General features: G+C 42.9%; 2 protein-coding genes across 5 annotated transcripts in view; both read right to left on the bottom strand.

Moving 5' to 3' along the window:
* LOC310689287 (integrin beta-1-like) overlaps positions 1–16,101 on the bottom strand; it is a 41,756-nt gene extending 25,655 nt beyond the window's left edge. The window contains exons 1-3 of one of the 4 annotated variants that reach the window (XR_014517432.1): positions 15,428–15,950; positions 5,422–5,491; positions 4,018–4,103 (exon numbers count right to left, since the gene is read on the bottom strand). Coding sequence is in view for 2 of the 4 variants with exons in the window: in XM_083466806.1 (XP_083322932.1) it covers positions 4,018–4,103; positions 5,422–5,491; positions 15,428–15,436 (165 nt within the window). In the remaining 2 variants the exon portion in view is untranslated. Of the gene's footprint in view, positions 1–4,017; positions 4,104–5,421; positions 5,492–15,427 lie in introns of all 4 variants that reach the window. The other 3 variants (XM_083466806.1, XM_083466807.1, XM_083466805.1) reach the window with 3 other exon arrangements.
* Positions 16,102–22,635: 6,534 nt separating this feature from the next.
* Positions 22,636–27,857, bottom strand: part of LOC310689307 (integrin beta-1-like) — a 48,159-nt gene continuing 42,937 nt past the window's right edge. Inside the window, exon 18 of the mRNA XM_083466862.1 lies at positions 22,636–22,857. The gene's annotated coding sequence lies outside the window, so the exon portion shown is untranslated. The remainder of the gene's footprint in view (positions 22,858–27,857) is intronic.

Here is a 27,857-nt window from a genome sequence, read left to right as displayed (position 1 = left end):
TCTAGGGTACATCTCACTGTGGACACTGCCTCTGGCTATATCTGGGCCTCTCCGCTCAAAGGAGAGACCACTCGACATGTTATCCAACATTTAATGCGCTGTTTTGCTGTTATGGGAAAACCCCATACCTTAAAAACTGACAATGGCCCTGCGTACATTTCTCAGGCCTTTTCTGATTTTTGTTCTTTGTGGGATATAAGGTTGACTCATGGCATTCCTTTCAATTCTACAGGGCAGGCGATAGTCGAGCGTTCTCATTTGACCTTTAAGACCCTTCTCAACAAGCAATTGGGAGGTCGATCGCCTACTGTATCTGAAATACCTAATGCTGTACATCAAGTATTGTTTACTCTAAATCATCTTTTGTATCCCCACAATAAGGATTTTACGCCTGCTGAACTTCATTTCCGGAAGGAAGAAGTATTGCAACGCCCTTTAGTGTCTTACAGGTTGCTTCCAGATCCACAGTGGAAGGGTCCAACTTCCTTGATTTCCTGGGGTCGAGGATTTGCGGCAATTGACGTAGACGGAGTTCCCCGATGGGTTCCAGCCCGCTGCGTTCGACCTTGGCGCTCTTCTGTTGCCTCGTCTTCGCCCAAGGAGACACCAGCACCTTGAAACCGTATTTTATGCTGTTTGCCGATGATGACCTCTCACCTGACCTCAACCCACATTGCAGTTGGAGACATCGCCATATTGATGTGCCCTGGATAAAGTCACCTTCCACAGCTGTTCCAGTGTTTCCTGGCACGTTGAAAGGCCATCTTCAACCCTATCGCGTTGGCCCCCCTTCCCCCTGGGAAGCCACCGTTTCTACCACTTATCGTTACAGTTTTGCCGCCTCTTGTCTGGGAAATGAACCTGGCTTTGAAGGATGCCCTCGTCAGACCGGCATCGCTTGGGTTTTGCCCCCCAATAGCGACCATCCCATCTGTGTCACCACGTTTCGTTGGGTTTGGATTCTTGGCTCAACAGTGCACGGAGCAGTACATGAGGCCTATTTACAGCAAATGGGCTCCTGTATCTGCAGAAATGGCTGTGTGGCTTCTCCTGGATTGTGGTTTTTACATGCCAATAATCGAGCCACGAAATATCACGCAGGTTGCTCGGAAACAGCTATTGGAATAATTCACCATTCTCACCCTTATTGCCCCCCCGAGCAACCAATATGGCATCGTCCTGAGTGGCCCCACAATTCCACTTCACACGGGTGGAGCCTCTCCGGGAACTTTGTAAAACGCCGCTTTCGTCGTGCTGCTCTTTTGCAGAAGACCAGGAGGCCTGAACTTTATCATCAGATTTGGACTAACAATACTTACGTTAGAGATATTAATCATTTTGCTTCTATGCTTAACCTTTCTGATTGTTGGATGTGTATGCATATCCCTCCTCAATCAAAAAGATCTGGCATTTTATTACATGGTATTCCTATAAATGCTTCATATAAGATTAGCAATAATATGAAAGACAATCGCATAAGTTTACCTCCTGTATCTCTATCGCTTGTAGAATTAGCTCCGTATTGTTTTCATTTTAATCACAATAGCAAAAAATTTTTAGGTCATTATCCATATTGCAATTGGACATATGAATACATTAATGGATCTTCTTGTTTTCTAAATGTTACAACCATGAGTGGTAGGCCAAAGGTCTTAATTAATAATGTCACAACCTACATGACCTATGAACAACAAGCTGCGTGTAGAGACTTTTATATTTGGTTCGACTGGATGAGAAAGAGCAGCAGAACTACATGTTTGCTTCAATCTGACTTATGGTTATTTTGTGGCACACATGCCTACAAAGAAATTCCCTCTGCCTTTTCTGGTACCTGCACGTTAGGCATAGTGGTACCCTTGGTGTATAAAATAGATAAGCTCCCAGCGGTCCGTTTGCGTAACAGAAGGGAAGTACAATCACCTATTTCTCAATATACAGGGACAGCCATTTCTAGGTCCCTTCTGCCTTCTTTAGGTGCAGCCATGAATTACCGTGATTTGCATAAATTGGCAAACTGGACAGAAAATTTGTTTAATTCCACCATTTTGGCTTTAAAAATGATTAACAAAGAAATATCAGAAATAAGAAATGTAGTTCTTCAACATCATTATGCTTTAGATGTGATCCTTGCTTCTAAAGGTGGAATTTGTGCCTTAATTTATTCTCATTGCTGCATGTATATAACTGATCAATCGACCAATATCTCTGCTACTATTGATCATATGGAACAAATGATAGCCCATAATCCTTTGAATCCACCTGAAGGTTTTGATCCATGGGAGTGGTTGTCTTCTTGGTTACCCAATGGAGTATGGTTAAGAAAAGTATTATTGATTGTAATTGCATGTATTGTTGGTTTTATTATGGTATGTTGTTGCATTCAATGCATACCCTCTTTGATTTCCCAATGCACTGCATGGTGGTACCGACCACGGCCCACCACAGGGGTTACAAGAGGAATTTATGTTGCAAAGTGCAGACGCTTAGGCAATGAAGTGTACGATTTGGACTAATGGTCCCTCTTTTCCTCTAATAATATAAACAAGAAAAGGGGACATGTGGGAAAATGATTGTTTGTACATGAGAGCATGAGCAAAGTTTTTATTGTTACAGGGTGATCTCATAGCTAGAAGCATCCTTGGAGCATGAATAGCGCGTGAACAGCTCGTGCTGTCCCATATGATTGGCTAACGTAGTATGGTCTGATCGCTCGCATGGTTTAGTACCAAGGTCTTTATCTGCTGGCTAGAACAAATTGCTTGATTTGTATTTTTTGTATCTTTCTATTTCACACATTTCACACAATAAAAGCTGTGCTGCATTAGCCCTAGGAGCTGCCATATTTCCCTAGGAGCAGCCATAATTCGGAACCTATCTTGGTGTGAGACTGATTTTTCTCTGGATGCCGAGCTGCAACTCGACAAGGATCACACTTATTTCTTTTCCCAATGGAGTATTAAAAGAGAGAAATGGCAAGGAATCTTTCCTTGCAAATCTGCCTGTTTCTTTCCTGCTGGTCACGGGTTAGGTGGAATCCCTTCCCTACAAATTGAATTTGTGGACAAAGCACCTCAAATTGCACCAGGGTCTTTTTATCCTACTGTGTGATAGGATAAAATCCATTCCATCTCCAAATCCTCTGGCACATGCAGAGGAGTTTGGAAATAAGGCAAAGGTGTTTCACCCAGATACAAACAGGGAAACTCAAATGCACTAAGAGAAGGTCTTGCTCTTGCTACTTCCTATTGTGTATTCCAGCCCAGGTTAACAGATGATTCTTTCAAGCAGGGGAAACACAGGGTCATTTGTTGACCTACTGGTGGGCTGGAGCAAAGATAAATTTTGAGCACCTCCCAGCCCAGCCCAGCCCAGGTGAGTAAATGGCCCTGCCACTCTCCTGGAGAAAGCAGTCTTTCACCTTGCACCTTACAGGAAATTCAAAGCAGTACAGGTGTCCTGCTATCCATTTAATTGTCACAACAACCCTGAGAGGTAATTAGGAGTGTCTGCATTCTTATTCCAGCACTAACTATACTGGCTCTCAAAAACCTCTCCATGTGTACAAAAGCATCTTCCAAAGGCACCAAGGGCTCATTAAAACAAGGAAGGTTATTTCTGACAAAAAAGTCTTTGCTGGTCTTGATGCAGCTGCTAGCACTGTTTCCTACCAGTTCCAGAATAACAGTGACGACGACAACAACAACAACAAAAACAACAACAAAAACTTAACCCCCAAGCTAGGAATTGTTATTCACAAAGCCAATCTTAAACATACATGACAGCCTCCACATCTCCACCACCAAAATTTTAACCGCAGCAGACTTATTGTTCACATCTGCTCTGCACTTTGTAGAGTCTAACACTGACCAAAGAAACCTGTAGCTTTCATTTGCAGCTTATTTATCAATGCAAAGGAGTGTATCATAAAAAGTTATTGAATGTATAAGAATAGCTACAGATAAAATGAAATGGGAAACAAAATATTGCAAAGGAAATATATTTTTAAAAAATACGTACTGCATTTTTGCACCATCCACAATTTGGTCCAGCTTGTATACACTCAGCACATGATTTAGCATTAGCTTTTATACAATTGCTCCCACCTATAAGAAAATGCAAAGGTTTTTTTTAAACAAATGATAACACATACCTAACTTAATGTACTGTATAAGTAAATGTCTTACTAGCCATAAACTGAAGTTCAAACTAATCATTATATTTATAATTAACATATGATTGCAAGTGTTGCTTAACAATCAATTCCACAAATGCTCAGAGCCTAGAGGGAAAGTTGGAGCACCAATGCACATTTCTTCTGTGCCAATCATAATTCATTAATTAGGACTGCTTCAATCCTAATTAGGACTGCTTCAAATGCCATGGAACAATCCTCCACATAAGAAAAACCATGAAAACCACAACAGTCATGCATGACAAATTGCACATGCATTCATTGCACTGCACACACATGATGAACAGGTGACGCTAATCTAGATTTTCCATTGTATGTACAAACAGTAAAATAGATCCAGGTGAATTCCAAACATAAAGGATGAAACGGCGGAATGTAGAGATGTTCTGCAAGAGAAACTGCACCTGCATCTGTTACACTGCATGTATGGAAAGGCTGTCTGGTTTTTCTTACTTGGAAGAATAAGACGTGCATAACATTTCAAATGACCTGATGTGGGACAAGAGTACAATTTCAAGCTGTAGATGCAGTTCAGCATCCTTCAGATGTGGCTACACTAGAGAAACAAGAGTGTGGTTCTGAAGATACAGCTCAATCTCTTCTCCAGGGCAAACATTCTTCCTCCTACCTCCTGTTCATATGTCCTTTTTGCCAACAGTTTCAGAGACATGAGCAAAGAGGTTAAACCAATATGGATGTTGTATGAAAGTGAAACCGGCAGCATTTGTCCCTGAATCAATTCAAAACAAGCATAGCACGCTTACACTGGATAGCTCTGGAATTAATAGGTCACCTGCACTGTAGAACAGAAAAAACAGTCTATGCTTTCTAAACCTGTAAGGTAAAGGTAAAGGTACCCCTGCCCGTACGGGCCAGTCTTGACAGACTCTAGGGTTGTGCGCTCATCTCACTCTAGAGGCTGGGAGCCAGCGCTGTCTGCAGACACTTCCGGGTCACGTGGCCAGCGTGACGAAGCTGCTCTGGCTAACCGGGACCAGAGCAGCACACAGAAACGCCGTTTACCTTCCCACTATAAAGCGGTACCTATTTATCTACTTGCACTTAAGGGTGCTTTCGAACTGCTAGGTGGGCAGGAGCTGGGACCGAAAGACGGGAGCTCACCCCGCCGCGGGGATTCGAACCGCCGACCATGCAAGTCCTAGGCGCTGAGGTTTTACCCACAGCGCCACCCGTGTCCCTTTTCTAAACCTGTACATATTTCCATTTACCTTGTTGGGCAGATCCGCAGACCACAAAGCAGCTTAATAATCCAATCCAGATGAGAAACTTGAAATTTGCCTGTAAAATAAAATATAAATAATTGAACTAGTTAACTAATTCTATTCCTTTGATACAAGCACTTATGTCAAGTGTATATACATGCACTGTCAACTGCATTGTAAAAAGAAGGTTATACATATAGTCACTGTTTAAAATGTTGCAGTAAAAGCAGAATGAATACTGTATTCTGTCCTTCTGGAAGCAAAGCTCTACAGATCAGAAATAGGCATGAAAAACACAGCATAGAAAAACATAGACAAACACACAGATCTCATGTAACAGTACTTTTTCTTTAACTGCATTTGCATGTTTGCATATGAATTACTACTTTGAGCTTTATTCATGTTTGTAGTACAGTGGAAGCTCAGGTTGCAAACGTGATCCGTCCGGGAGGCACGTTTGCAACCCACAGTGTTCGCAACCCACAACGCTGCATGTGCGCAGGTCACGATTCGGCGCTTCTGCGCATAGCACAATTTAGTGCTTCTGCGCTGAAACCTGGAAGTAACCTATTCCGGTACTTCCGGGTTCGGACCGGTGCACAACCCGAAAACGCACAACCTGAAGTGTCTGTAACCCGAGGTACGACTGTATTGTATAGTTTAATTGTAGAAAGGTATTCAATATACTTAGAAAAAAACTAGAAAAGAATCCGCGACATCCCCACATCACTGCAGTGATTCCAACTATAAATTTAAATAGTGTACAGTTGTAGAAACTAACTAATACCTCTTTTATCACAAGTACATGAAGCACAGGGAAAATGTGGGTGTGCCCTTTTTTTTAAAAAAAAGAATTTGTTATGGGCCAATATTGGGGGTTCTTGCATGAGAAAACGAATCTCAATTTCTCCCAGCTAGGCTTGCTTTTATTAACATCTTAATTCCATGCATTTCTGATTTCTGATCAGGGAACCACGACAAAAGATCAGGGGATGCTGGAGAAATAGTGTATCTTGATTTCAGTAAGGCTTTTGCCATAGTCCACCACCATAGTCTTGTGGTAAAAACAGCTGGTAAAATGTGGACTGAAGAAGGTAACTGTTAGGTGGATTTGTAGCTGATTGACTGACTGAACCCAAAGAGTTCCTCATCATCCTGGAACTAATGGTTCCTTGTCATCCTGGGGGGGAAAGGGACAAGTGGGGTGCCGCAGGGTTCCCTCCTGAGCCTGTTGCTGTTCATCTTTAGATGATGGAATTGAGGGGATGCTCAACAAATTTGCAATGACACCAAACTGCCACAGACGACAGGGTCTGGAAACCAAGCCTTATGAGGAATGGTTGAGGAAGTTGGATATGTTTAGCCTGGAATAGAAGAGACTGAGAAGAGATATGATAGCCATCTTCAAATATTGAAAGGGCTGTCACATGGAAAATAGAGAAAGCTTGTTTTCTCCTGCTCGGGGGGTGGGGTGGGGTAGGCCTCAAATCAACAGCTTTGAGTTACTAGAAAGGAGATCCCAACTAAATATTAGGAAGAACTTTCTGACAGTAAAAGTTGTTTGACAGTGGAACTGTCTCCCTTGGAAGGTGATGGGCTCTCCTTCCTTGGAGGTTTTTAAGCAGAGGTTGGATGGCCATCTGTCATGGATGCTTTAGCTGAGATTCCTGCATTGCAAGAGGTTGGACTAGATGTCCCTCAGTATACCTTCCAACTCTACAATCCTATGATCTTATGGGAACATATATAGTTTTAGCAGACTGCAAAGCACTTTGGACTGAGATGGCCTGTTTTCCAAAGCACCCTAATGCATTTCAAACCAAGTACTGTAGTTGAGGCAGATCTCTAATAAGGACCAGCCTTTACTTTTTCAAATGTCTGGGAACTATTTATTTCCTACAAATAAAGACATCTAGTTAGCAAATGCAGTTTTAGTTATGTAGCAGATGCTGACTAGCATTTTGTTATCACCTTAGTTCATTTTTAACTCACTCCCACTCCCCCCGCAACCGGAAATCAAAGTAGAGGCAATGACTGTTTTATGCTCGTCCAATAGGCATGTGACCGCGCATGTGCGCATAACTGCAACCAGGAAGTGGCCAGGAAAGTGGGCAGGGTGTAACAGGGTGAGCAGGCTTATGCATGCTCTGCTGACATGTGCAGGGATCAAGAACGTAACCCCTGTGCAGAACCATTGTTACCTGTACAACAATTCACCAGACCTTTCTTATTGCAGTTTCTGGTGGAAGCAAAGTTAGTGCCTCATTCTTTGAGCAAACTCAGCACCATAGATGCTTCCCACCCACAACTCCTTCAAGAAGAGATTATTCAGCTGGGTGTAACTTAAAAGCCCATATTTAGCTACACAAAATCGATTTTGTTTAGAATATAAATAGTTCTTACACAGCTTACCACAGCCTGTATGTATTACACAGCAGTATATCCACATCATACCTTAGCCTTCATAAAGGCCTGACTTGCTTAAAAAAATCCCAACTATCATTAAGAGGCAGCACCCTATGATGACTACAATCTTACCGAGAGAAAAAAAGATAAGTAGAAAACTAAGCTTCTTTGTTCATCCATATTAAACCTGGAAACACTTATCTCATTATTCATGTAATAGGAAGATCAGTCAAGAGACAGAAAAGAATCATACAGTTTAAGCCCTATAATGACAGGCTATTCTTGGGAGTTTTCTCCAAATCACCAGCACCAACCAGGACAGCTGTTACAGGGTTTGACTTTTTTGCCATGTGGCATTGCTCTCCTAAAAGCAGCATGTTCACCACATATTTAAGGTGAAGTAAAAAGGAAATTTCTGCCTAGTACATGCATAACCCAATGTCTGTCTACCTTCAGTAAAAGGAAGTTCACCATTTCCTTTAGAACTCAGACTTTTAGATGCTCCCACCCAAGAAAGCCAACAGATGCTCAGTGATAGAGCTTTAAGCGTCTGTGATGTTCCGAATATTCTCAGTCAACCATAAAGTATTTAACATTTGTACATTTCTTATAGATAGTAAGTAGGTATTCAGCACCTAATCATGCAGCAAAAGTGAGGCTTCCCACACCCTCATTTTTAGACTCCTACCAGTAACAAAAAGAAGAAACAATTCAGACAATTTGTGACTCCCCCCAGTTCCCCAACTCAAAAGCAAGGATGGGGGCCTGTGGCCCTTCAGCTGCTGTTGGACACAGACTCCCATCAGCCACAGCCAGGATGGCCAATGATCTGGGGTTATGGGAGTTATTGTGCAACAACACTTGGAAGGCCAGAAGGTCCCCATCTTGCTTTAATGGCTTCAAAATGTGTAAAAAAAATGAGATCTGAGATTTAGAAATGGGGAGGCTGTGTGTTAATCACAATTCCATGAAATTCCACAACAATTCCACAATTCCACAATAAGTAGAAAGTTATTTTACAGGCCTCTTTTCAGCTCTAAAAAGGGTCCTAAAGCAGCTCACATAAAAATATTAGAATGATAATAATACATGATAGAATACATAAGATTCGTAAGAATCTCGGCTTCTTGAACAAGTCGACAGATACCGGTATATACAATAGAGTTTCTAGTCCTCAAGGAATGTGTGGAGATGAAGCAGCAGAAGTCAGAGAAATTCCAGAATAGTGTTTTTGGTGCTCAGTGGGCGCTCAGTGCCCTTTATTGCTTCTCGCCCCCCAATAACTGGCAGAAGCATACTCTAAAAGAAGCCATGCAAAGCCCTCCAACAAACATGATGTATACAGCTGTGTGAGTGTTCCCCAGCTGAATTAATCTATCATTATTTCCAGTGTGCATTGTTTACTTAACTCTATGTTGTAAAATCATGAAATGAAAAGAAAAACTTTTATCGTATTACATGAGAATCCCATACAGAATAATACCATGGGAAATGGCAATAAGATTTTAAAAAGATTTAAAATTGGCAGTATTATCTCCATTAACACCACGCCCAAAGGAAGGGAGTATTTCCTGCTGTGTGTGTAAGTCAACTAATGAAATAGATTAGAAACACTCCCGACTATTCTACTGTAGCCATCAAGTGGATATCAAGGTGCTATTGTGCTATATATGCTCTCACAGACTCTCATATACAGTGGTACCTTGGGTTAAGAACTTAATTCGTTCCACAGGTCTGTTCTTAACCTGAAACTGTTTTTAATCTGAAGCACCACTTTAGCTAATGGGGCCTCCTGCTGCCACCGTGCCGCCGGAGCACGATTTCTGTTCTCATCCTGAAGCAAAGTTCGTAACCCGAGGTACTTTTTTTGGGTTAGCAGAGTCTGTAACCTGAAGCATATGTAACCCGAGGTACCACTGTATATACATATACATGCATGCATACATATCCCAGCACATTATCAAACTGAGGAAGGGCCACATGCTCTGCATGCAGTATCTGGCTTCTACAGGTAAGGCTGCAAATGACTCCTGTTAGGAACCCTGAAGAGTTGCTGCCAGCCAGTGTAGACAGTATTGTGCTAGGTGGGCTGATGGTCTGGTTTGGCATCAGATTCCAATATTCCCAAAGTCATACCATGAAATAGAACCCTAGGTGGGGATATACAGATAAGAGTTGGCTCAGTTTTCAATGGATTCCAGTGCACATGTTTTGCACAGAGAAATGTCCAGATTCAATCAATGGCACCATCAGTTAATAAAAAAGGAGAAGGTAGCAGATTTCAGACCTCCCTGCTCAAGATATTGGAAAGCTGCTACAAATCAGAGTAGGCAATACCAGTTTAACTGAATAAATAACCTGACGCAAAAAGGTAGCTTCCTAAGATATCTGCAGCATATAGCACTCTCTCCTCACACACATAACCACCTGCCATACTGACTGTTATTAATGGGAAATTTCAATGAATTTTTTTTACTGCTTGTGAAGAAAGAGCCTTCATGTATAGCATCTCTAATAATGGTCCAATTCACATATATAAACCATGATTAACAAATGCAGAGGGAATTCACTCCTCCTCTGGTCCCGTTGTACTACCCAGGGCTAAGCCATGGTTTGGCTTTGCACTGTGTCAGAACCCTAAACCTTGGTATGTCTCCTCCAAACTACAACCAGTAAATCAAGAAACTTAAGTTTGTTTTTGCTAAGCCACTGTTTGGATTATTATGTTCATAAGTACTAGAAATTCACATTTTGAGCCATCCCACTATCACACATACATAAAAACCACACAAGTTGCAGCAGCAATTATGGTTCCTAGAACCATTGGCAAAGTGACTACCACAATGTGGAAAAATCCATATATCTGTAAAACGCTCTCGCAAATTCCATTCCCGTCCCCCAAAAATCACTACCCTGAGAAAGGGTGGGTTAAATGGGTTGGCTGAAATTTAGTTTTTTTAAAACCCCATTGTTGGTACTGAGCCATTTTTAAAAATCCAGAATAAGCCCTTAATCACATGTTTTGGGTGTTTTGGAAGTTCTGCATTTCAATAAACAAAAAATACTTGCTTTGAAATAATTAGTGTTAAAGCTTGGTACAGATTTACATTCTTCTCTGTAAAAGAGAAAGACAAATACAAAATGCAAATAAGAAATCAGGATCTGAAATCTTATTTTGTTACTGCTTTCACAAGAGTTTAAACAAACCAAAGCTCTAAGTTCAGACATTATGAGAAAATGTGGTTTGTTTAAAAAGCAAGCGCTTCTTATCTCTGCGCCTGTTGGTAGTCTGAGAACTCACATACATAGAAGGAGAACATGGTTTGCTATTAGTGAGTTAAAGTCCTTTTCAGATGTATCTTTTAAAGATCTCATTATTGCTGACTGCTTCTATTTAGTACTTTTTGATACATAATCATTTACTGCCTAGAAAAGGCTGCTTAATCATTTCCTTGGGATACATTTTTTGGTGACACAATAATTAGTCATGTTTTGTCATCGTTTGGGTAGATGCTTACAGCCTATGCCTCACTGCCTTTAAAAACGTTAAAGGTAAGACGCTATCTCTGATTGTACTCGCTAAATTATACTAAAGAACAGCCAATCTATTCATTCTTCTTCCTTGTTATTTTGGCTACAATCCAAACTACATGCACAGAAAGGTTCCACAGCAAGCTGTAAAAGCCATAAAGCCTTTTTGGTTTACGTTATTCTGCAACTGATGAGAGGAAAATCTTGGGAGGGGAGGGCTGCAGCATTTCCTTGCTGGGTTGCAACCAATATTATCAGAACTAGTGTGATACTAAATTTTTACTTTCATAAACTTCATTTCATGCAATTCCACCGGCTTCCATGCCATATATCACTGTGACTAAATTGCCATTTGCATGTCAGTACAATACAACATGTAGCATCAGAGTGTGACCTGCAGTCCCAATTTTAAATCTCACTTCAACAAGGCAGTCTCAGCTCTTCTTACATGGCTACTGTAAGGATTACATATGAAGTTCTTCAAACACTCTAGAGCACTATATAAATAGCAATTAGCACACACTTTTAAACTATCATAATTCCAAACAATCACTAACAGATGAGTACTTAATAGAGCGGTGTAATGCCCAAATACATACAATATTACTTATACCAAGAAATGTTTTGGTATTTTTATAGTTACCAGTAACATTCTTAATCTGAGTTTTGTCAACAATGTTAGGAGCTGTGTAAATTCATCTTTAAAACTGGGTAATGCCACATCCCAATACAGTCGTACCTTGGTTCTCGAACGGAATCCATTCTGGAAGTCCGTTTGACTTCCGAAAACATTCGAAAACCAAGGCGTGGCTTCCAATTGGCTGCAGGAGCTTCCTGCACTCAATCGGAAGCTGTGTTGGACGTTCAGCTTCCAAAATATGTTCGCACACCGGAAGACTCACTTCCGGGTTTGCGGCATTTGGGAGCCAAAACGTTGGAGTTTCAAGGCATTTGAGAACCAAGGTACGACTGTAGAGTCCTTGAAAAATTCCTATTATTATTCTAAAACCTGAAATGTCTTCCATTTATACATGTTTGGAAGCCTTCTTGGCCGGCGTTGGAAGAGATGTACCATACTATACGTACCCACTGCCATTTTTCAACTTGGGCAGTGAAAAACTCTTGAAAGCGTAGGTGACAATGACAAATTAAACCTCAAACTGTAATACATCTATAGTGCACAGAAGAGGGTTAAACACAACATAGTTAATAAGATTAAACAGTGTGTTAGTTTTTCAATAGTTAACTAAAAATAAATAAATCACATGTTAAACTCAAGGGGATAAGAGTCAATGTGCCTTTTCCCTTAGAACAATCCACACATGTTCTTAATACACAATAACTGTCCTTGCTCATTGCCAGCATCACATCTAAAATAATAAGATGATCTCATAGGGCTTTGACTTTTATATTCTACGCATGGAATTGGTTCTTGTCTATAAAACCAAATGTCATAACAAATAAATATTTAAGGCACACAAAAAATCTATGCCCTGCGCTACTTACATAATATAAGGCTTGATTTCAGGAGCACAAATAGGGTAGCAGTACCCAGAAAAATAAAAATAAGGAAGTATTATTTATTTCCAATATTCACATACCAGTTTTCACTACTAATGGTGACAATAGTTTATAAAACAATGAATACAACAATTTTTTTTGTCAGAAGCACAGGGGGCAGACGCACCACTAAACCATGGTTATGAGAACAGACAGACAAACCATAGGCTTGTGCACACTATTCTCACCTTCCCTTACGCACAGCACTTCAAAGATTCCAATTCTGCTTAAGAAGGAAAACACAGTTTGCTGTTCTATCCAAGCCTGGCATGCTGGTTTGTGCAAATTGTACCTTGCTTGCAAAAGGGGATCATACCCCAGGTTACAATCCTGGGTTGCTGGCAAATTATAGTTTGTTGAAACCATCAGTTGCTGCTCTTTTAACTGCCTAGTTTTTTGCTATTGTGATTACTATTTAAAAATAAAAATAAAAAATTAGCTGACTTTGAACTCAAGGCCAAAGGTGTGCTATAAGTATTCAGAATAAATAAATGGTTATCCAAAGGTAAGTCCAGGCTCTGTAATGTTCCTCCAAAGTAAGCATGTCTAGGATTTAAATAACAATTCATTGAACAATAGAAAACAACTGCAAACTTAACTCCCATCTGGGAGTAGCTGGGGCGAACAGAGCTACTGTATCCAAAGCCTTGCAGCTAAAGCTAAGGGGTGGTGGTGGTAGCAGCAATGAACTTTGCTGCAGTTGCTATGGTAGTTTATGAACCAGGAGATCCTTAAATGGCCTATTTCTGCCTCTGGCTAACGTACAGGCAGTGGTGGATTTCCATTGCCCATTGTTTTGGCAGGTGTAGTGGAGATCTCTGCAGTGCTACATCCTCTATAACACTCTCCAGCATGGTGGATCAGGGCTTAGGACCGCACTTCAAGTGACAGCGCCAATTTCCAGAAGCAGTTGAAAAGAAGAACCCTCCAGCCTAGGCCTACTTTGCAGGTGTGTGAGAAGCTAACCTCTTTCTGAGTTAATTTAAGGTGTCAGAATTAACAGAAACCAGATAGGGATTTATTAGCAGTGAAAACATAACATAAAACGGGACTCAGGCATGGTTGACAGAAAGAGGAGAAAGTCCCTACAAGGGCACGTTAACATGCAGACATGGACGTAACTGATGCAAACTGCAGTTCATTGTATTGGACTGAAAATCACGCATGCAAGTAAGAACAGTTCCAAAACTGTTACCACAAAATATATTATGAGAGTGAAATCCAGTATCACTTCTCCAGGAAACAACAACACATGAAAGGCACCATGAGGCTTGAGCTGCGTGCCAAAAAAGCCACACTTAAGTCATTAAACTTTGAGGTAAGCGTGCACATATCTAGGCTACAAAATCTGCAACTTTTACTTGAAAGCAAACTCTGTGAAAAGTAATGGGAGTAGCTTCAGGATGCTAGACTACAGTCCTAAGGCTATGCAAACATGGAGTCCCTTTCTAAGCATGCTCAATCAGAAAAAGTTCAGCTGCGCTTAATGGAGCAGACTCCCAGGTAAATGTACATAGGAATATGGCCCAGTTCCAATGCAGTTCACAAAATGTACTTGCAAATTTGGTAGACACTGTTCACTTTTAAGCTTTGTAAAGTCTATCAGGAAATGGCATGACAGGCATTTCCTGTCTCTTATGTTGGCATTCTCCTTCAGCTGGGGCATGATTAACACCATCAACTTACAGACACTATTGGGGGAGGTGGGAGAGAGAAAGCAAGGGGCATAAATCTCCTGAGCCCTTCCAGATGTTGGCACTCCAACTCCCATCAGCCCCAACCAGTATAGCCAGTGGCGAGGGATGATGGGAGTTGCAGCCCAACAACATCTGGAGAGCCACAACTTCACCATCCCTGCTCTAAAACCACCGACGTCCAACCAAAACAGCCCATCCAACACCACCACCACACCCACCCACAGGGAACGAGGCTTGTGGCACATTTAAGGCTAACACAACGATTGTGGCAAAGGTTTAGTGAACTAAAGCTCACGTCGTCTGACGTGGCCAACAAATCCGTTAACCTTGTATGGTGCCACAAGATTCTTTTGTTGTGCTGCTGGCTGCAACATCTCTGCCTGCCTGGAACTTGCAGTTAAAAAGGACATAAATAATAAATAATAATAATAATAATATCCTCCGACGCAAGTGCAGTTCCCCCCTGCAGCACCTTCGGTTATTCTCTCCCCCTCGTTCCCGCCCGGCGAACACGCCCTTATAAAGGCACGCTTTGGCTTTTTCTGAAAAAGGGCACAAGGCGCTCCTTCCTCCCAGCCCCACAGAAAGGACCGGGGGGGGGAGGGCAGCGCTCTCCCTCCTTCTCCCTATAAGCCCCCCCCCCCGCCTTTCTCTTTCTCACTCGGCCACACTTTCATATCCCACAAAATAGGAAGAGGCTGGAAACAAAAACCAAAAAAATTAGAGGGATACAGATACACTCGCAACGCCCAGGCTTAGTTTTGTGCCCCCCCCTCAGCAGACCCCCCCCCTTGCCTGCCCCTCCTCTCCGTCGCTACCTGTGCCATGGCCGCGGCTGAGCTGGGGCGCCTCCCCGACCCTTGTCCGGGGGCTTCGAGAAGTTGGTGGCGGCGCTGAGCCTGCTTCCTCCGCCTCGACGCTCCTCTCCCTCGTCTCCTCTGCTCCGGGGCCTGGCCCGGCCTCCTCAGGGCGACGCCTCGGGGGTGCTGAGGGTGGCGGCGGCGGCGACTGCTATCCCCTCTCGCCTACCAGAGCCGCGCCTTCTTCCCTTCCTTCCTTCCAAACATACGGCAAGGCCGGGAGAAAGGGACGGCCAGGCCTTGCAACTGCCGCCGCCGCCGCTCCTTGTGCGCCTCCGGAAGCGCATTCCTCCCCGCTGCCGTCAGGCTGGGCGGAGCATGAAAGGCGCGGAATTGGGGCCCTCAGGCTTGTCTGCGTCGGAGCAAAGCGGGGTTTTCCCTCCCTGGCCCTCGTCACGGAGCTCACCTTTGCCTTGAAACTCGGCTTTTAGGATCGACAAAGGTTCACAAACACACAGGCGTTGCCTTCATCCCCCTGCTGCAAGTGTAGATTGGCCAAAGCTTTGCGCCTCTGTAAGGACACTCCTGGGATATATATTTTTTTACTCGGAAGTAAAGCTTGCGTTCAGAGGGTGTAGACTTGCAGCCTGAGGCACGCTCTTTCTCTTCACTCCTACAGGTTTCATTTCACATCAGGCTGAAAAACAGAGGGTACATTGGAATTTCTGGGTGATCTGAAGTAGATCAGGAAAGGTTCCTTCCTGACTCCCAGTTGTTTGCCCTAGGAAAGACTCCCGAGTAAGCAGGTAGTCGTGTAACAAGGGGAGATGCTGCCCTTCTGCGGATTGGTAAAGAGTTCTAGCAATGGAGGAATTTAGAAAGTGGAGTCTCTATTTTAAGGTTGTTTCTTGTCATAGGGAAAAGGAACCGAACCATATCCCTAGATCCACTTTTTAAAGACAAAAGTTGATGCTATTCACATTGAATAGGCACTTTGCACATACTCACATCTCTCTCTCTTTAAAAAAGCCACATCCAAGTCCATGATAATTGAGCAGGCCCTACTATTGTTGAACTACAACTTTCATGATCCCTGGCCATTGACGTACTACTCTTTCAGAACCAAACTTCCCCTTGACCTCTCTCATCCCTGGTTAGCTTAGTCATTTGTCTCATCCTGCCAAGTGACAGTTGATACAGAATTTTAAACACCCTTATACTGAGTCAGATCACTGGTATATCTAGCCTAGTAGTGTGTAATCTGAACTTCCAGTTGCTCTCTAGGGTCTCAGTACAATAACGCACTAATTTGGAAGACAAATTCCCACAAGAACAAAGTGCATAAATCTTTAATGACAGAGGAGCACCCATTAGAAGGCATATGTTCCAACAGCACCACACTATTAACAGCAATGAGCATTTTTGCTAATGTGGTATCTCCAAAGAACCTAAAAAGACGTATCTGAAAGTCTGCTACTACGCACATCTGGATGTCTGCAGGGGGCAAGACATTCAGTTAGGGTTGCCATATTTTACAAAAGTGAAAACCAGGACACCCCAAAAGTTGTGTAATATCTGATGTGTGTGTGTCAGTTTCTAGCACTTGTTGAACCTGATAAATTAATCAAAATTGTACACTTGCACTATTCCTTTTGTTACAAAAAGCCCTGTGAGGGCATGTGAAAAGCTCAGTGGAGCAGCAATGAAACTACTATCAAAAGGCCCTACCATCAGCCTGCAAAAGTCATACACCAGAGACCATTATGTTCCCGATATCAGTTTGCTAGCTGTAATAATAATAGGGGTTGCTCGTGCGTAAGTTGCCGCCACTCCTGGCTAGGTTCCCTGGTTAAACCTTTTCTGTCTGGACAGCCCTTCACTTCATGGCTGTTTCAGTCGCTAGCAGAATCCGTCAGTGGGCGTTTCTTAAACCTTTTCCAGCATAAAAGCTGTTTGACGCCAAGTCTCCTCCTACTCTCCCTGCGCGGAAGTCTTCTGCGCAGGGAGGGTGTGGGTAGCGGAGGACCTGTGCTCTCCCCGCTGGTCTCCGGTGAGGAGTCCTGGAGCCCCCTCGCCGATTCCCCCATCTGCCCCCCTTTTCCCTGGTGTTACACTGATTTCCTTCCCCCGCTGATGAGCTGCCTCTCTCCCTGCTGGGCCCTTCTCCAGCATCACTTGGGAGCCTTGCCTCCGCCTCTGGCTCCGATGTCAGTTCCCTGACACTAGCTGTAGCTGGGCCTGGGGACATCCTATTCCATAATAATAATTTTACTATTTATACCCTGCCCATCTGACTGGGTCGCCCGAGCCACTCTTGGCGGCTTTCAACATACCATATAAAAACATCATAAAACATTAAATATTTAAAAGCTTCCCTATACAGGGCTGCCTTCAGATGTCTTCCAAAGGTTGTATACAGTGGTACCTGGAAGGCCTGGAAACGATGCCTTATGAGGAACAGCTAAGGGAGCTGGGCATGTTTAGCCTGGAGAAGAGGAGGTTAAGGGGTGATATGATAGCCATGTTCAAATATATAAAAGGATGTCACATAGAGGAGGGAGAAAGGTTGTTTTCTGCTGCTCCAGAGAAGCGGACACGGAGCAATGGATTCAAACTACAAGAAAGAAGATTTCACCTAAACATTAGTAAGAACTTCCTGACAGTAAGAGCTGTTCGACAGTGGAATTTGCTGCCAAGGAGTGTGGTGGAGTCTCCTACTTTGGAGGTCTTTAAGCAGAGGCTTGACAACCATATGTCAGGAGTGCTCTGATGGTGTTTCCTGCTTGGCAGGGGGTTGGACTCGATGGCCCTTGTGGTCTCTTCCAACTCTATGATTCTATGATTCTACCTCAGGTTACATACGCTTCAGGTTACATACACTTCAGGTTACAGACTCCGCTAACCCAGAAATAGTGTTTCAGGTTAAGAACTTTGCTTCAGGATGAGAACAGAAATCATGCTCTGGCGGCGCGGCGGCAGCAGGAGGCCCCATTAGCTAAAGTGGTGCTTCAGGTTAAGAACAGTTTCAGGTTAAGAACGGACCTCCGGAACGAATTAAGTGCTTAACCCAAGGTACCACTGTAGTTATTTACTGTATTTATGTGAATCTAATGCACCATCGAATCTAATGCGCACCTCAATTTTTAAAACCTTGGAACCAAAAAAGGTTTTTGCTGGCGAATGTAAATGCACCATCAAATCTAATGTGCACCCTAATTTTCGCAACGTAATTTGTCCAAAAAAGGTGTGCATTACATTTGAGTAAATACAGTATCTCCTTGGCTTGGGCGTCGCATATACTGTAGTAACTTTGTTATTAACTGCCATATGCAACTATTTCTGTGATTTTTAAGATCTGTTGATGATGCCAAGAAATCCTCCCAAGACTTAATATACTGCAGTAGTTTGTGGCCTGGTCTTTTCATTCCTTTCTTGAAAACACACCAGAAAGTTTGGCACTGATACATAGTGAAATGCCAAACATATTTGCCTAGGATGCTAGGCAAAAATAGACGATTTTGGCTGGCAAAACACAATGGAATTTTATGTCATGCTGCCATAAGAGTTTGGTCAAGAGCTTGCCATCATCAAGATCTATCAGGGTCCATATCTGTTCATCTTTTGAAAATGATGGGTAATCTGTCCTGCATTTTCTAAGACGAAAGCTGTTCTGAATTACCATTTCCACTAGAATATTTCAAAAAATTGACAACTTGGAAGAATAATTATAAATCAAATTCACGTCAGACATTCACCAAGCTCCTTGGCAATAGTGTTATGAAAAGCAATATTTTGGTTAAAAGGAAAGGTTCATCAAAAAAAGTGCATGAAGAATTTTATAAAAAATGAGAACTTCTAATGACAGTCCAATGCTGAGTCCAAGCTGTAGTGGTATAATGTTCAGTGGCTGTAATGAGGCCAGTGATTGGCTGTATTCCACCAGTACAGTATTTGAAAAGAGCTGTTTTGGAGATCAAATGTACCCTTAGGTGAGGGATGGGGAACCTCTTTGGCCCATACCTGTTAAGGAAGTGGAATATGAGCATAAGATGTCTCTTAACTGAAGCCCAGTCACCAATAAGATATCTTCTTTTTAGAGTAAACAGTTCATTTTAAACTCTATACATCCTGTATCCATTGGAACACTGAGAAACCCATGTTTTGTCCTCTATTTCAGTTCCACAGACACCCATCTGACTGAAGCAGGGTGGAGGACATTGACTTAGTCATTGGTACCACCCATTAGCATTCAGTTAAAACAGAGGGCGGATTACTGGGGGACTTTGGAAACTCACTATAGATCTCAGCCCAACTCATCTTGCAGAATGCCTCTAAGGAAAAAATGTAGAAAATGTATAGAGGTAAAAAAAAAAAGATCCAGTTTAACCCATTATTAGCCTTAGGGTATTGCCGGTGGGGGGGGGGGGAATCCACACATGGTGTAGTGTAGTGGTAAAAAATGATGGATTCTGCCACTCTCAGCACATTTAAGCTTTCCTCATGAAAAAAAACAAACCCAAGACCTTCTAGACATAGGATCCCTTTAAAACAATTACTTAGCCAAATTCACCCTGAATGTTCCCATAATTTTCACTGTGGGTTAGGATTTCCACTTCATCCTTTACACACACTCTTAATGAGAAAAAGTAGGGAGGAAGGGAGGATGAATTATTTTACCCAAATAACCAAAAGCTTATTAAAGGCTAAATAATCCAAGGGGATTTATTTTGTGATTGTCCCATTATAGGTAAAAAGCACGTACTCAAGTCAAGCCGTGGAATTAGCTAAATCTGCCTGTTCTGAAGGCGAGAAACAAGCATTACAGCTTGCAGCTATGGTAGAGACTTTGCCTTTTGATATATTTAGTTTGTGGTTACACAAACTCTTTTCCATTCCAGATCACACAATACATGTGGGGTTATTTTAAACAAAACACTATTTTAAAAAATCTATTTCTTTTTCTCTCTATGATCATATCAGATGTTCCCAGGACAGTTGCTGATGCTGAATGGAAAGATGACTGTGTTAGATTTCCAGTGATTCATAAAGCCACATCCTTCTCTGTTCTCCTTTCAGAAGCCTTGCAAATTTCCCTCTGTCAGTTAAATTAGGCATGGAGAACCTGAGGTCCTCCAGATATTGCTGAACTACAAGTCCCATGGCCTCTAATAATGGGCCGAGCTGTGTGGAACTGATGAGGTTCAGAATCCAACAATATCTGGAAGACCACAGCTTCTGTACCTAAATCCTAAATTGTTGCTCATGAGGAACATGTATTCTGAGCATAATGACAGTTTTGTGGTCATCTCAGTGAACTTGCTATATTTATTACAAAGGAAATTGGGCACATGGTTAATGTTTTCACAAATACTCACACCACAGAGCAGTATAAAAGTTGACAAAAATGAGCCTGGTTTTAATCATGCCCATAAAAGTTAATGCAAAGAAGTCCTTGAGACATACTTCCTCCTGATACAACCTCTCCTCCTTGTGGGATATATTCAGGGTGGTACAATACACAGAGTTGGGCTTTATTGGGGGAAAAACCTCCCCTTTCAGCCATTTACTGCAACAAGGGTTTTGCAATGAAAGTATTTTGTTATTTAAACAGTTGACATATATCTGTAACAGTGTTACTTTCAGTTTATATCTCCATTATTCCAGTTTAACAGCATCACACAAAAGGAAAGTAGCAATTTATCTACCATGTCTTGTTGATTATAAACCATATTGCATAAAATGCAGTAGTAAATAATCTGGGAGAATTGTTTATTACATTTATTCATTGCTTTTTACATAAATGTCTCAAAGTGACTTAAAGAGTATTTAAAAATACCGGACTACCTGCCAAACCTTTAAAAACTGTGATACTCATATGTTGAGAGAATACCTGAAGACAGGTACTTGCCACTTCATATTCTTTATATGCCTTTGAAACACGATAAATATACTGGGTCAAGCATTTTATGGACAAATTATCCTTAATTCTGCATTAAACCAGCACATGGTGCTTAGCGTATGTTTTGTTAAGTACAAATTTAAAAATAGTTCATGACCATCTTAGAATCAGCATAAGGCCAAGGCGTTTTAGGACTTTTTATGTTATCACTTTATCTCCTGAGATGTGAGTAAGCCAAAAGCAGGGTTTTACTCACACAACACTGTTTGCACTTAGTAACACAAATAGTTTGTCAAGCAGGATTAATCAGCAATGCTGCTATGAGATTGCTTGCTTCTTATCACCAAATCTGTAGTATAAACATGCTGGCTGTGTTGGCCAAAATATGTTGTATGCTGCGGGGTAGACATCAAGGGAATACCTGGAAGCATCCCATTTTCGGTATGAATATGATATGAATTTTGAGCTTGCTGCTTGGAACACTGATTTGGAAATGACTGTGTCATTTTAAAGCATCCTTCCCCAAACTGGTGCCTCCCCCTGATATTTTGGAGTACATCTCCTATCATCCCTGATCATTGGTCATGCTAGGGCTGACAGGAGTTGTAGTTCAACAACATCTGGCAGGAATCAGGTTGAGGAAAGGTGCTTAAAAAAAGTTATTCAACAAGGTTTTCTAAGTGGATTGCCTTGATTGCAGGTTTGGTTTGCGCACAGATTTCCACATCACAATTAGAAACCCTATCTAACAGCTGCTCAAGCTTTGAAAACTAGACAGATGGTGTTACAAAATGTGTTGTGATGCTTCCCATTTCTCTAAGCAGTAGGAAACTCCAGCTGCTACAGAGTTGAGTTCCCTTTTGAGAAGCTTGTGTATTTTTTTGTAAGCATAAAAATATACAAGTTGAGCAGGGGGCATCAGACAAGAACTTTGGCAATCATGCATGCTGGTCTTTAAATCAGTATCAGTTCCCCCAAAAGCTGAAAGCATAGCCTTAGAAATTCACAGCTGTGGCCAGGAAGAGTCAATTTCCCATGAAAAGACATCTCGGTTGCCTTCTAAAGCTTGATTCCATGTAGATTCCCAAAGATAGAAATATATAGATTTGGTTCCTCAACAGGGATTTTGAAGAATTCTGATGGAAACATGGGTGAAAATTGCTCATGTTTTCTTATTCATCCCACTTATGGGATTACAGATTTGATTACATCTATTCATTTGCAACTCTTTATGAAAACAATTTAGTAAACTGGTTTGTTGTTAGTGCATTCCATGCTGCGTATGTTTCTGTTGCAGGACTCAGTGTTGGGTTTGTCCTAATCTATAATCTATAATCTATAATAGCTCCCTAGCAGTAAACTTAGATGATTCACTATGACTCATTTTGAAGAATAGATTTATACCTCCAGTTCAGCAGCATCCAGATAAAATCACAGGCTGTTTACACAATAAAGACCATCCCAAGGCTTTAAAATGGCACATATATATTTTCTCCCTTGAACATTTCACTTCTTACTTTCAGTTGCAAATCAGCAACACAATCCTTGCCTGCAGTTTTGAATGGAAGGAAATCAGTAAGTACTGCTATAAATTAAATTTCAAGTGCCAAGTGAATGTCCTCCTTTTGTGGAGGTAATTGGTAAGAAGAGGTCCTCTTTGTTACTGTAAGTTCAGTATAGAAACTGATAGAAGTGATGATTACAGCTTTATTGCTGTTAGGAGTAGCTGAGACTTCAAAGTGAAAGCAAGATATGGAATTGTGCTAAGAGAGAAGCCTCTTGTTAATGGGGGTTCAGTCTTATGGAGTGTATTCATGTTGCCTCCTTAGAACACAGTGAAGTTGCTTCCCTATCTCCATGTGCTTCACAGCTCTTCCTTTCCCCTCAGCTGTTCACATCAGCACAGCTTCATTAGTGTCAGATTCCTTTCTGTTTGTATACACACCAGGGGGCATTGATAGGGTGGGGAAATGCCTTTTACCCAATGCAAAGTTATTCATAAGTACTTAATTCACTCCGGAGGTCCGTTCTTAACCTGAAACTGTTCTTAACCTGAAGCACCACTTTAGCTAATGGGGCCTCCTGCTGCTGCCATGCCGCCGGAGCACGATTTCTGTTCTCATCCTGAAGCAAAGTTCTTAACCCAAGGTACTATTTCTGGGTTAGCGGAGTCTGTAACCTGAAGCGTATGTAACCTGAGGTACCACTGTATTTTGTTAGGATACACATGCATTTTGGATAACATCATTTGATATATGAAAACGCAGCAAGTGCACAGCAAACAGGAGTTTGAACACAGCTGTGTTGTCCATACGACAGGTCGGCAGAAAACCTGTAACTAGCACAATCCTGACCATGTCTGCTCAGAAGTAAGCCCTTTCTAGACCACTTTTATATTAGAAGCCAGAAGGCATTCTCCACTACTTGTTTTGCTTAAGCCACTTCTGGGCCTGCCCCAAGAGGTGGGGTTGCGGGCTTCACGCCCACCCCCCACGTGAGCGGGGGCTGGTTTCAGCCCCGCGAGAGCAGAGAAATCCCGGCCGTGTCTGCCCTATTTAGGGCCAGCGCAGAGGGGGCTCGCCCTCTTTTCGCCGGCTAGCCCCACGTTTTTCCCCGCATATCAGCATTCTGTTTGTCGGAGATCTTATCTGGTTGCCTGGAGTGTTCCTGCCTTGCTTCTTTGTTGCCTTTGTTCTTGAGCTGCAGGGCACCTCGTGGAATATGCTGTAGCTTCACAGAAAAAGCTCCCTTTCTTTTGCAGAGAATTTCCAGCATTCGCTGCTGGTGTTGCTTGATTTCTAAACTGCTTGAATTTCAGGAGTTGTTATCTCTAGTTTGGGAGCTGAAATCAGTTTGGGGCTTTTCTCCTGCTGGGGGTTTCCCCCTTTGCGCTCCATTCCAGCTGCTGCAGTTTAACACCGGAGCTGTAATGGAGCTAAAATCACTGTGTGTGTGTGTGTGTGTGTGTGTGTGCTTTCCTTCCAGCATCTCTTTCAGGTCTACAGTTTTACAGGGAGCTCTGTGTGTTTCGGTGCAAGTTCCCTGCCCTCAGGAGCTTGCCCTGCCTGCTGCTGCATGCCCCCCTCAGAGGAATTTATTCAGCTTTGTGGAGCTTTTTCTGCTGTGATCCGTTGCTTGCCCTCGGCTGCTGACTGCCTGTTCTGCAAGGAGCTCAAGGAAGAACGTTTGGCTCCTCTTCGTTATTTACACGGAGGACGCAGCGCACCCATCCAATCAGGTCTTGCTGTTGGGGCTTCTGGTTTTAGCCAGGGATTTGTGCAGGGGAGCGTGGTGCAATTAGGAGGAGAGCGGGCTGCGTTTTGTGCCGGTTGTGTTGCATTTTCTTGCTGGGGTGAGGGGCAGAATTTCTTGTTAAATAATCATTTCAGCAGCATTGGGGGGGGGGGGGTGAGTGGCTTCCACAGAGCATCGCTTCCTCTACAGGCTGTTTTATTTTCGCGCACAAGTTTAGACTTGGAAAGCCTCGGAAGCAGCTGCGCCGTTGCCGGGCAACCAGTGCGCCCTGGCCGCCATTTCATCCACCCACGTGCCCTTATGGGCGGCCGCCATTTTACTATAGGCATTCCAAGTGGGAAGTAACTTTACAAACCCTCCCTTTTAAGCTTAACTGGCGAGAAAACCAGGGGAATAATTAACGTTCATAAGGGGTGCGTGGGGAATGCCTGCCTGCAGGTTTTGCTCTTGAGGCTGCGGAATTTCTCAGTGCTAAAGGGCTAGCATTAAGTGTTTTTGCACGTGTTCATTGTCGCTAGGCAACGGGAACGCATTACTGTGGCCTTGCGGCGGCAGCCATTTTAGGAGAGGCAAAACCACATGGGAGCTATCTCCTTTTCGAGTGCCCCTCACTTTCTCGTGGGTTATAAATTAAAGTAATATAAACAAAGGAAATAAGCATAAGCAATATAAACAAAGGATGATGGTGCAATTAAAAGAGCCTAGCTTAAATAAGAGCGCACAAGGGGCTGCAGGGAGCCCTTCCTCTTGGTGCATAAGCGTGTATAGAGCTGGCTACAGCATCTCTGGCTAGGCTGATCTTAGAATTGATATCCTATAATTAATTTGACTGCTTTTGTTTATGCTTACACTCTTGAGAATTTCATCAGTCAATTCATAGTCATAAGGAAAATGAGATCCGGGTTTTATATCATTTGATTTTATTAAAGGGCTTCTTCGCCTGCAAAATAATATTTGCATACAGGTTTATGGGGAATCTAAAGTAAATAGCTCATGCCTCTTCTACGTTCATCTCTTTCTGGTATTTCATCTGTTAATTTATAAGTATATATTTAACCTGGCAATTTAATTCATTTGGTTGATTTTGATAATAGTGCTTAAGGGCTCTTGGGAGCTTTGCTTTGCTTATAGGTTTGTTGCATAAGTCTATTTATCATTTTTCACTGCTGTATTGCTGGGTTACAATTTATAATTCTACCTCTAGCTGGCTGCATAGCTGCTTACATTATCAAAGGTTCTCTTCTGTTTATTATAGACTCAGTATTCCTCTAAATACATTGCTTTGAGGTGTGGTCTGGTATTTTGGACTGCTATCTAGTGCAGATAATACTGAGCTACGGTGATATTGTTTGCAGCTAAATACATTTTGTTGGAGATTAGTTAGGCATCTTTGGGTCCTTTAAACTTACCAGTGCAGATAATACTGAACTACCGTGGTATTGCTCGCAGCTCACACATATAATCCAAGCTGGTTGGCGTTGATTCTGCAGAACAGAACCAGGCTAATTAAGGGTATCAAACTATGTCTGCTCAAGAGAACCAGCAATATGCCGCTATATCTGGGGTGGCACAAGGAAACCAGGAGGGGTCCCAGGCCTTCGTAGTGCCTAGTAACCCACAGGCTTTGTTGTCCAATGCTTTTTAGACATTTTATAGGCAAGATAGGCCCACAGACCAGGTGGCAGCGGTACCTCTGGCGCTCACCCAAGAATGCATCCCGGATACGCCACCTAACGTTGTGGACCGCCCCAGCACCTCCGTGGCCACCGCAGCAGTGCTGAGAGCAGCCAATGATTCAACAGTGGGTCCGTGTCCGAGATGGGTCAGGGTAGCCTCCTGTGCCCTGCAACCCACAGGCCTAGTCAGTGTTTCCTCTGCTTTTGAAACCTTTTACCAACAATTCAGGCCCATGGTCACTGCAGCCTCTTCCCAAATAGTGAGTACTTCCGTCCAGCAATGAGGAGCTCCCTTGCACTCTGGCCTCCTTATTTAGGGTTCCACAGTCGGGTAGCAATCCATTTATGCATCCTCACACATAATTACAGTCTACGTGTCCCTGGGTCTCCAATGACAGATCCTCGGGAGGTAGGGCTCATGCTTACAATTATAACCTTTCTGCCTCTCAGTATACCCCCACACTTTCCCAGTATTCTACAGCATTCACAACCTCAGTCTTTACCGTGGAAGGGGGCTCCGAAACATCATTGGAGGAAGAGACGCAGGGGCAACAGGAAGTGGCAGCGGCTGCAGAACAGCACCAGTCTCCAATGATGGGCAAGGGAGAAAGAAGTCTAAGTAAGAAGAAGCATTCGGCCAAGAAGAGCAAAAGAAGTAAGCCTTCTGGTGCCGAGGACGATTCAGAAAAGCTTCCTGCTGCCCACCACCTGCTGGGTTCCGAGCGACCAGAATGACTGGATGGAGCATATGGGTCCCTATGTGGGAAAAGGAAAGTTGGAAAATTTGAAGCTAAGCGAGTCCCTCACCATGAGGTTTGCTGGGAGTGCAACATGGGTGTGTGCCAGGGGCCAAATTGTAAGTATGCGCATGAATGTGAGAAGTGCCTAGGTAACCACCCAGCAACTTCATGTTTTAAAGGTACACAGCCTTTCCGGGCAGCAGGGGGCATTTCCACCAGGGGTCTTGAAAAGCTCACAGACCCACCAAAAAGAACAGCTACAAACTGGTATGAATTTGGCCCTTGACTGTGGTGTTCTCTTCTGTTAAGCTCTCACCTCTTAGAACCCTTCTCGATAAATACCCTAAAATAGAGGCAGCATAGTACCCTGGGAAAGAGTTTCTCTTATGGCTTCAAGATCCTCGTTTCATTACCCCCTAACTCAGGGAACCCCCCCCCCAAAACCAAAGAATCAGTCTGGGAAATGCCAGCTATTGCAAAAAAGAAGTTTAAAAATAAATAAATAAATAAATAAGAATTCTGGCCGGGAGGGTGGCCCGGCCCCTTTAGGGAGCCACCTATAGTGGGTTTACTCATTTCACCTTTAGGCATTGTCCCCCCATAGACTCCAGGAGAGTATCCTATGATCCACAACCTACCCTACCCCTACCCTAGAGGTGGCTTTGTCAATGGTGCAATACCACAGAAGCCTTGTTCTGTGAAGTATGCATCTTTTGATCAGGCTATAGCGTATGCGCAGGTTCAGCAGGGGCGCGCTCTTGGCTAAGTGCAACATTGAGTCGACTTTCCGTCTCCTGCCAATTCACCCTGAGGAATTTCTATGGCCAGGTTTTAGATTTGAGGGGGCTTATTCCATAGACAAATCTATGCTGATAGGG

This window comes from Podarcis liolepis (assembly GCF_965112155.1).
Source record: "Podarcis liolepis genome assembly, chromosome: 12".
In the NCBI taxonomy this organism is placed as follows: domain Eukaryota; kingdom Metazoa; phylum Chordata; class Lepidosauria; order Squamata; family Lacertidae; genus Podarcis; species Podarcis liolepis.
The sequence above is the reverse complement of the archived record's forward strand: the minus strand, read 5'-3'. Positions and strand labels throughout refer to the sequence as shown.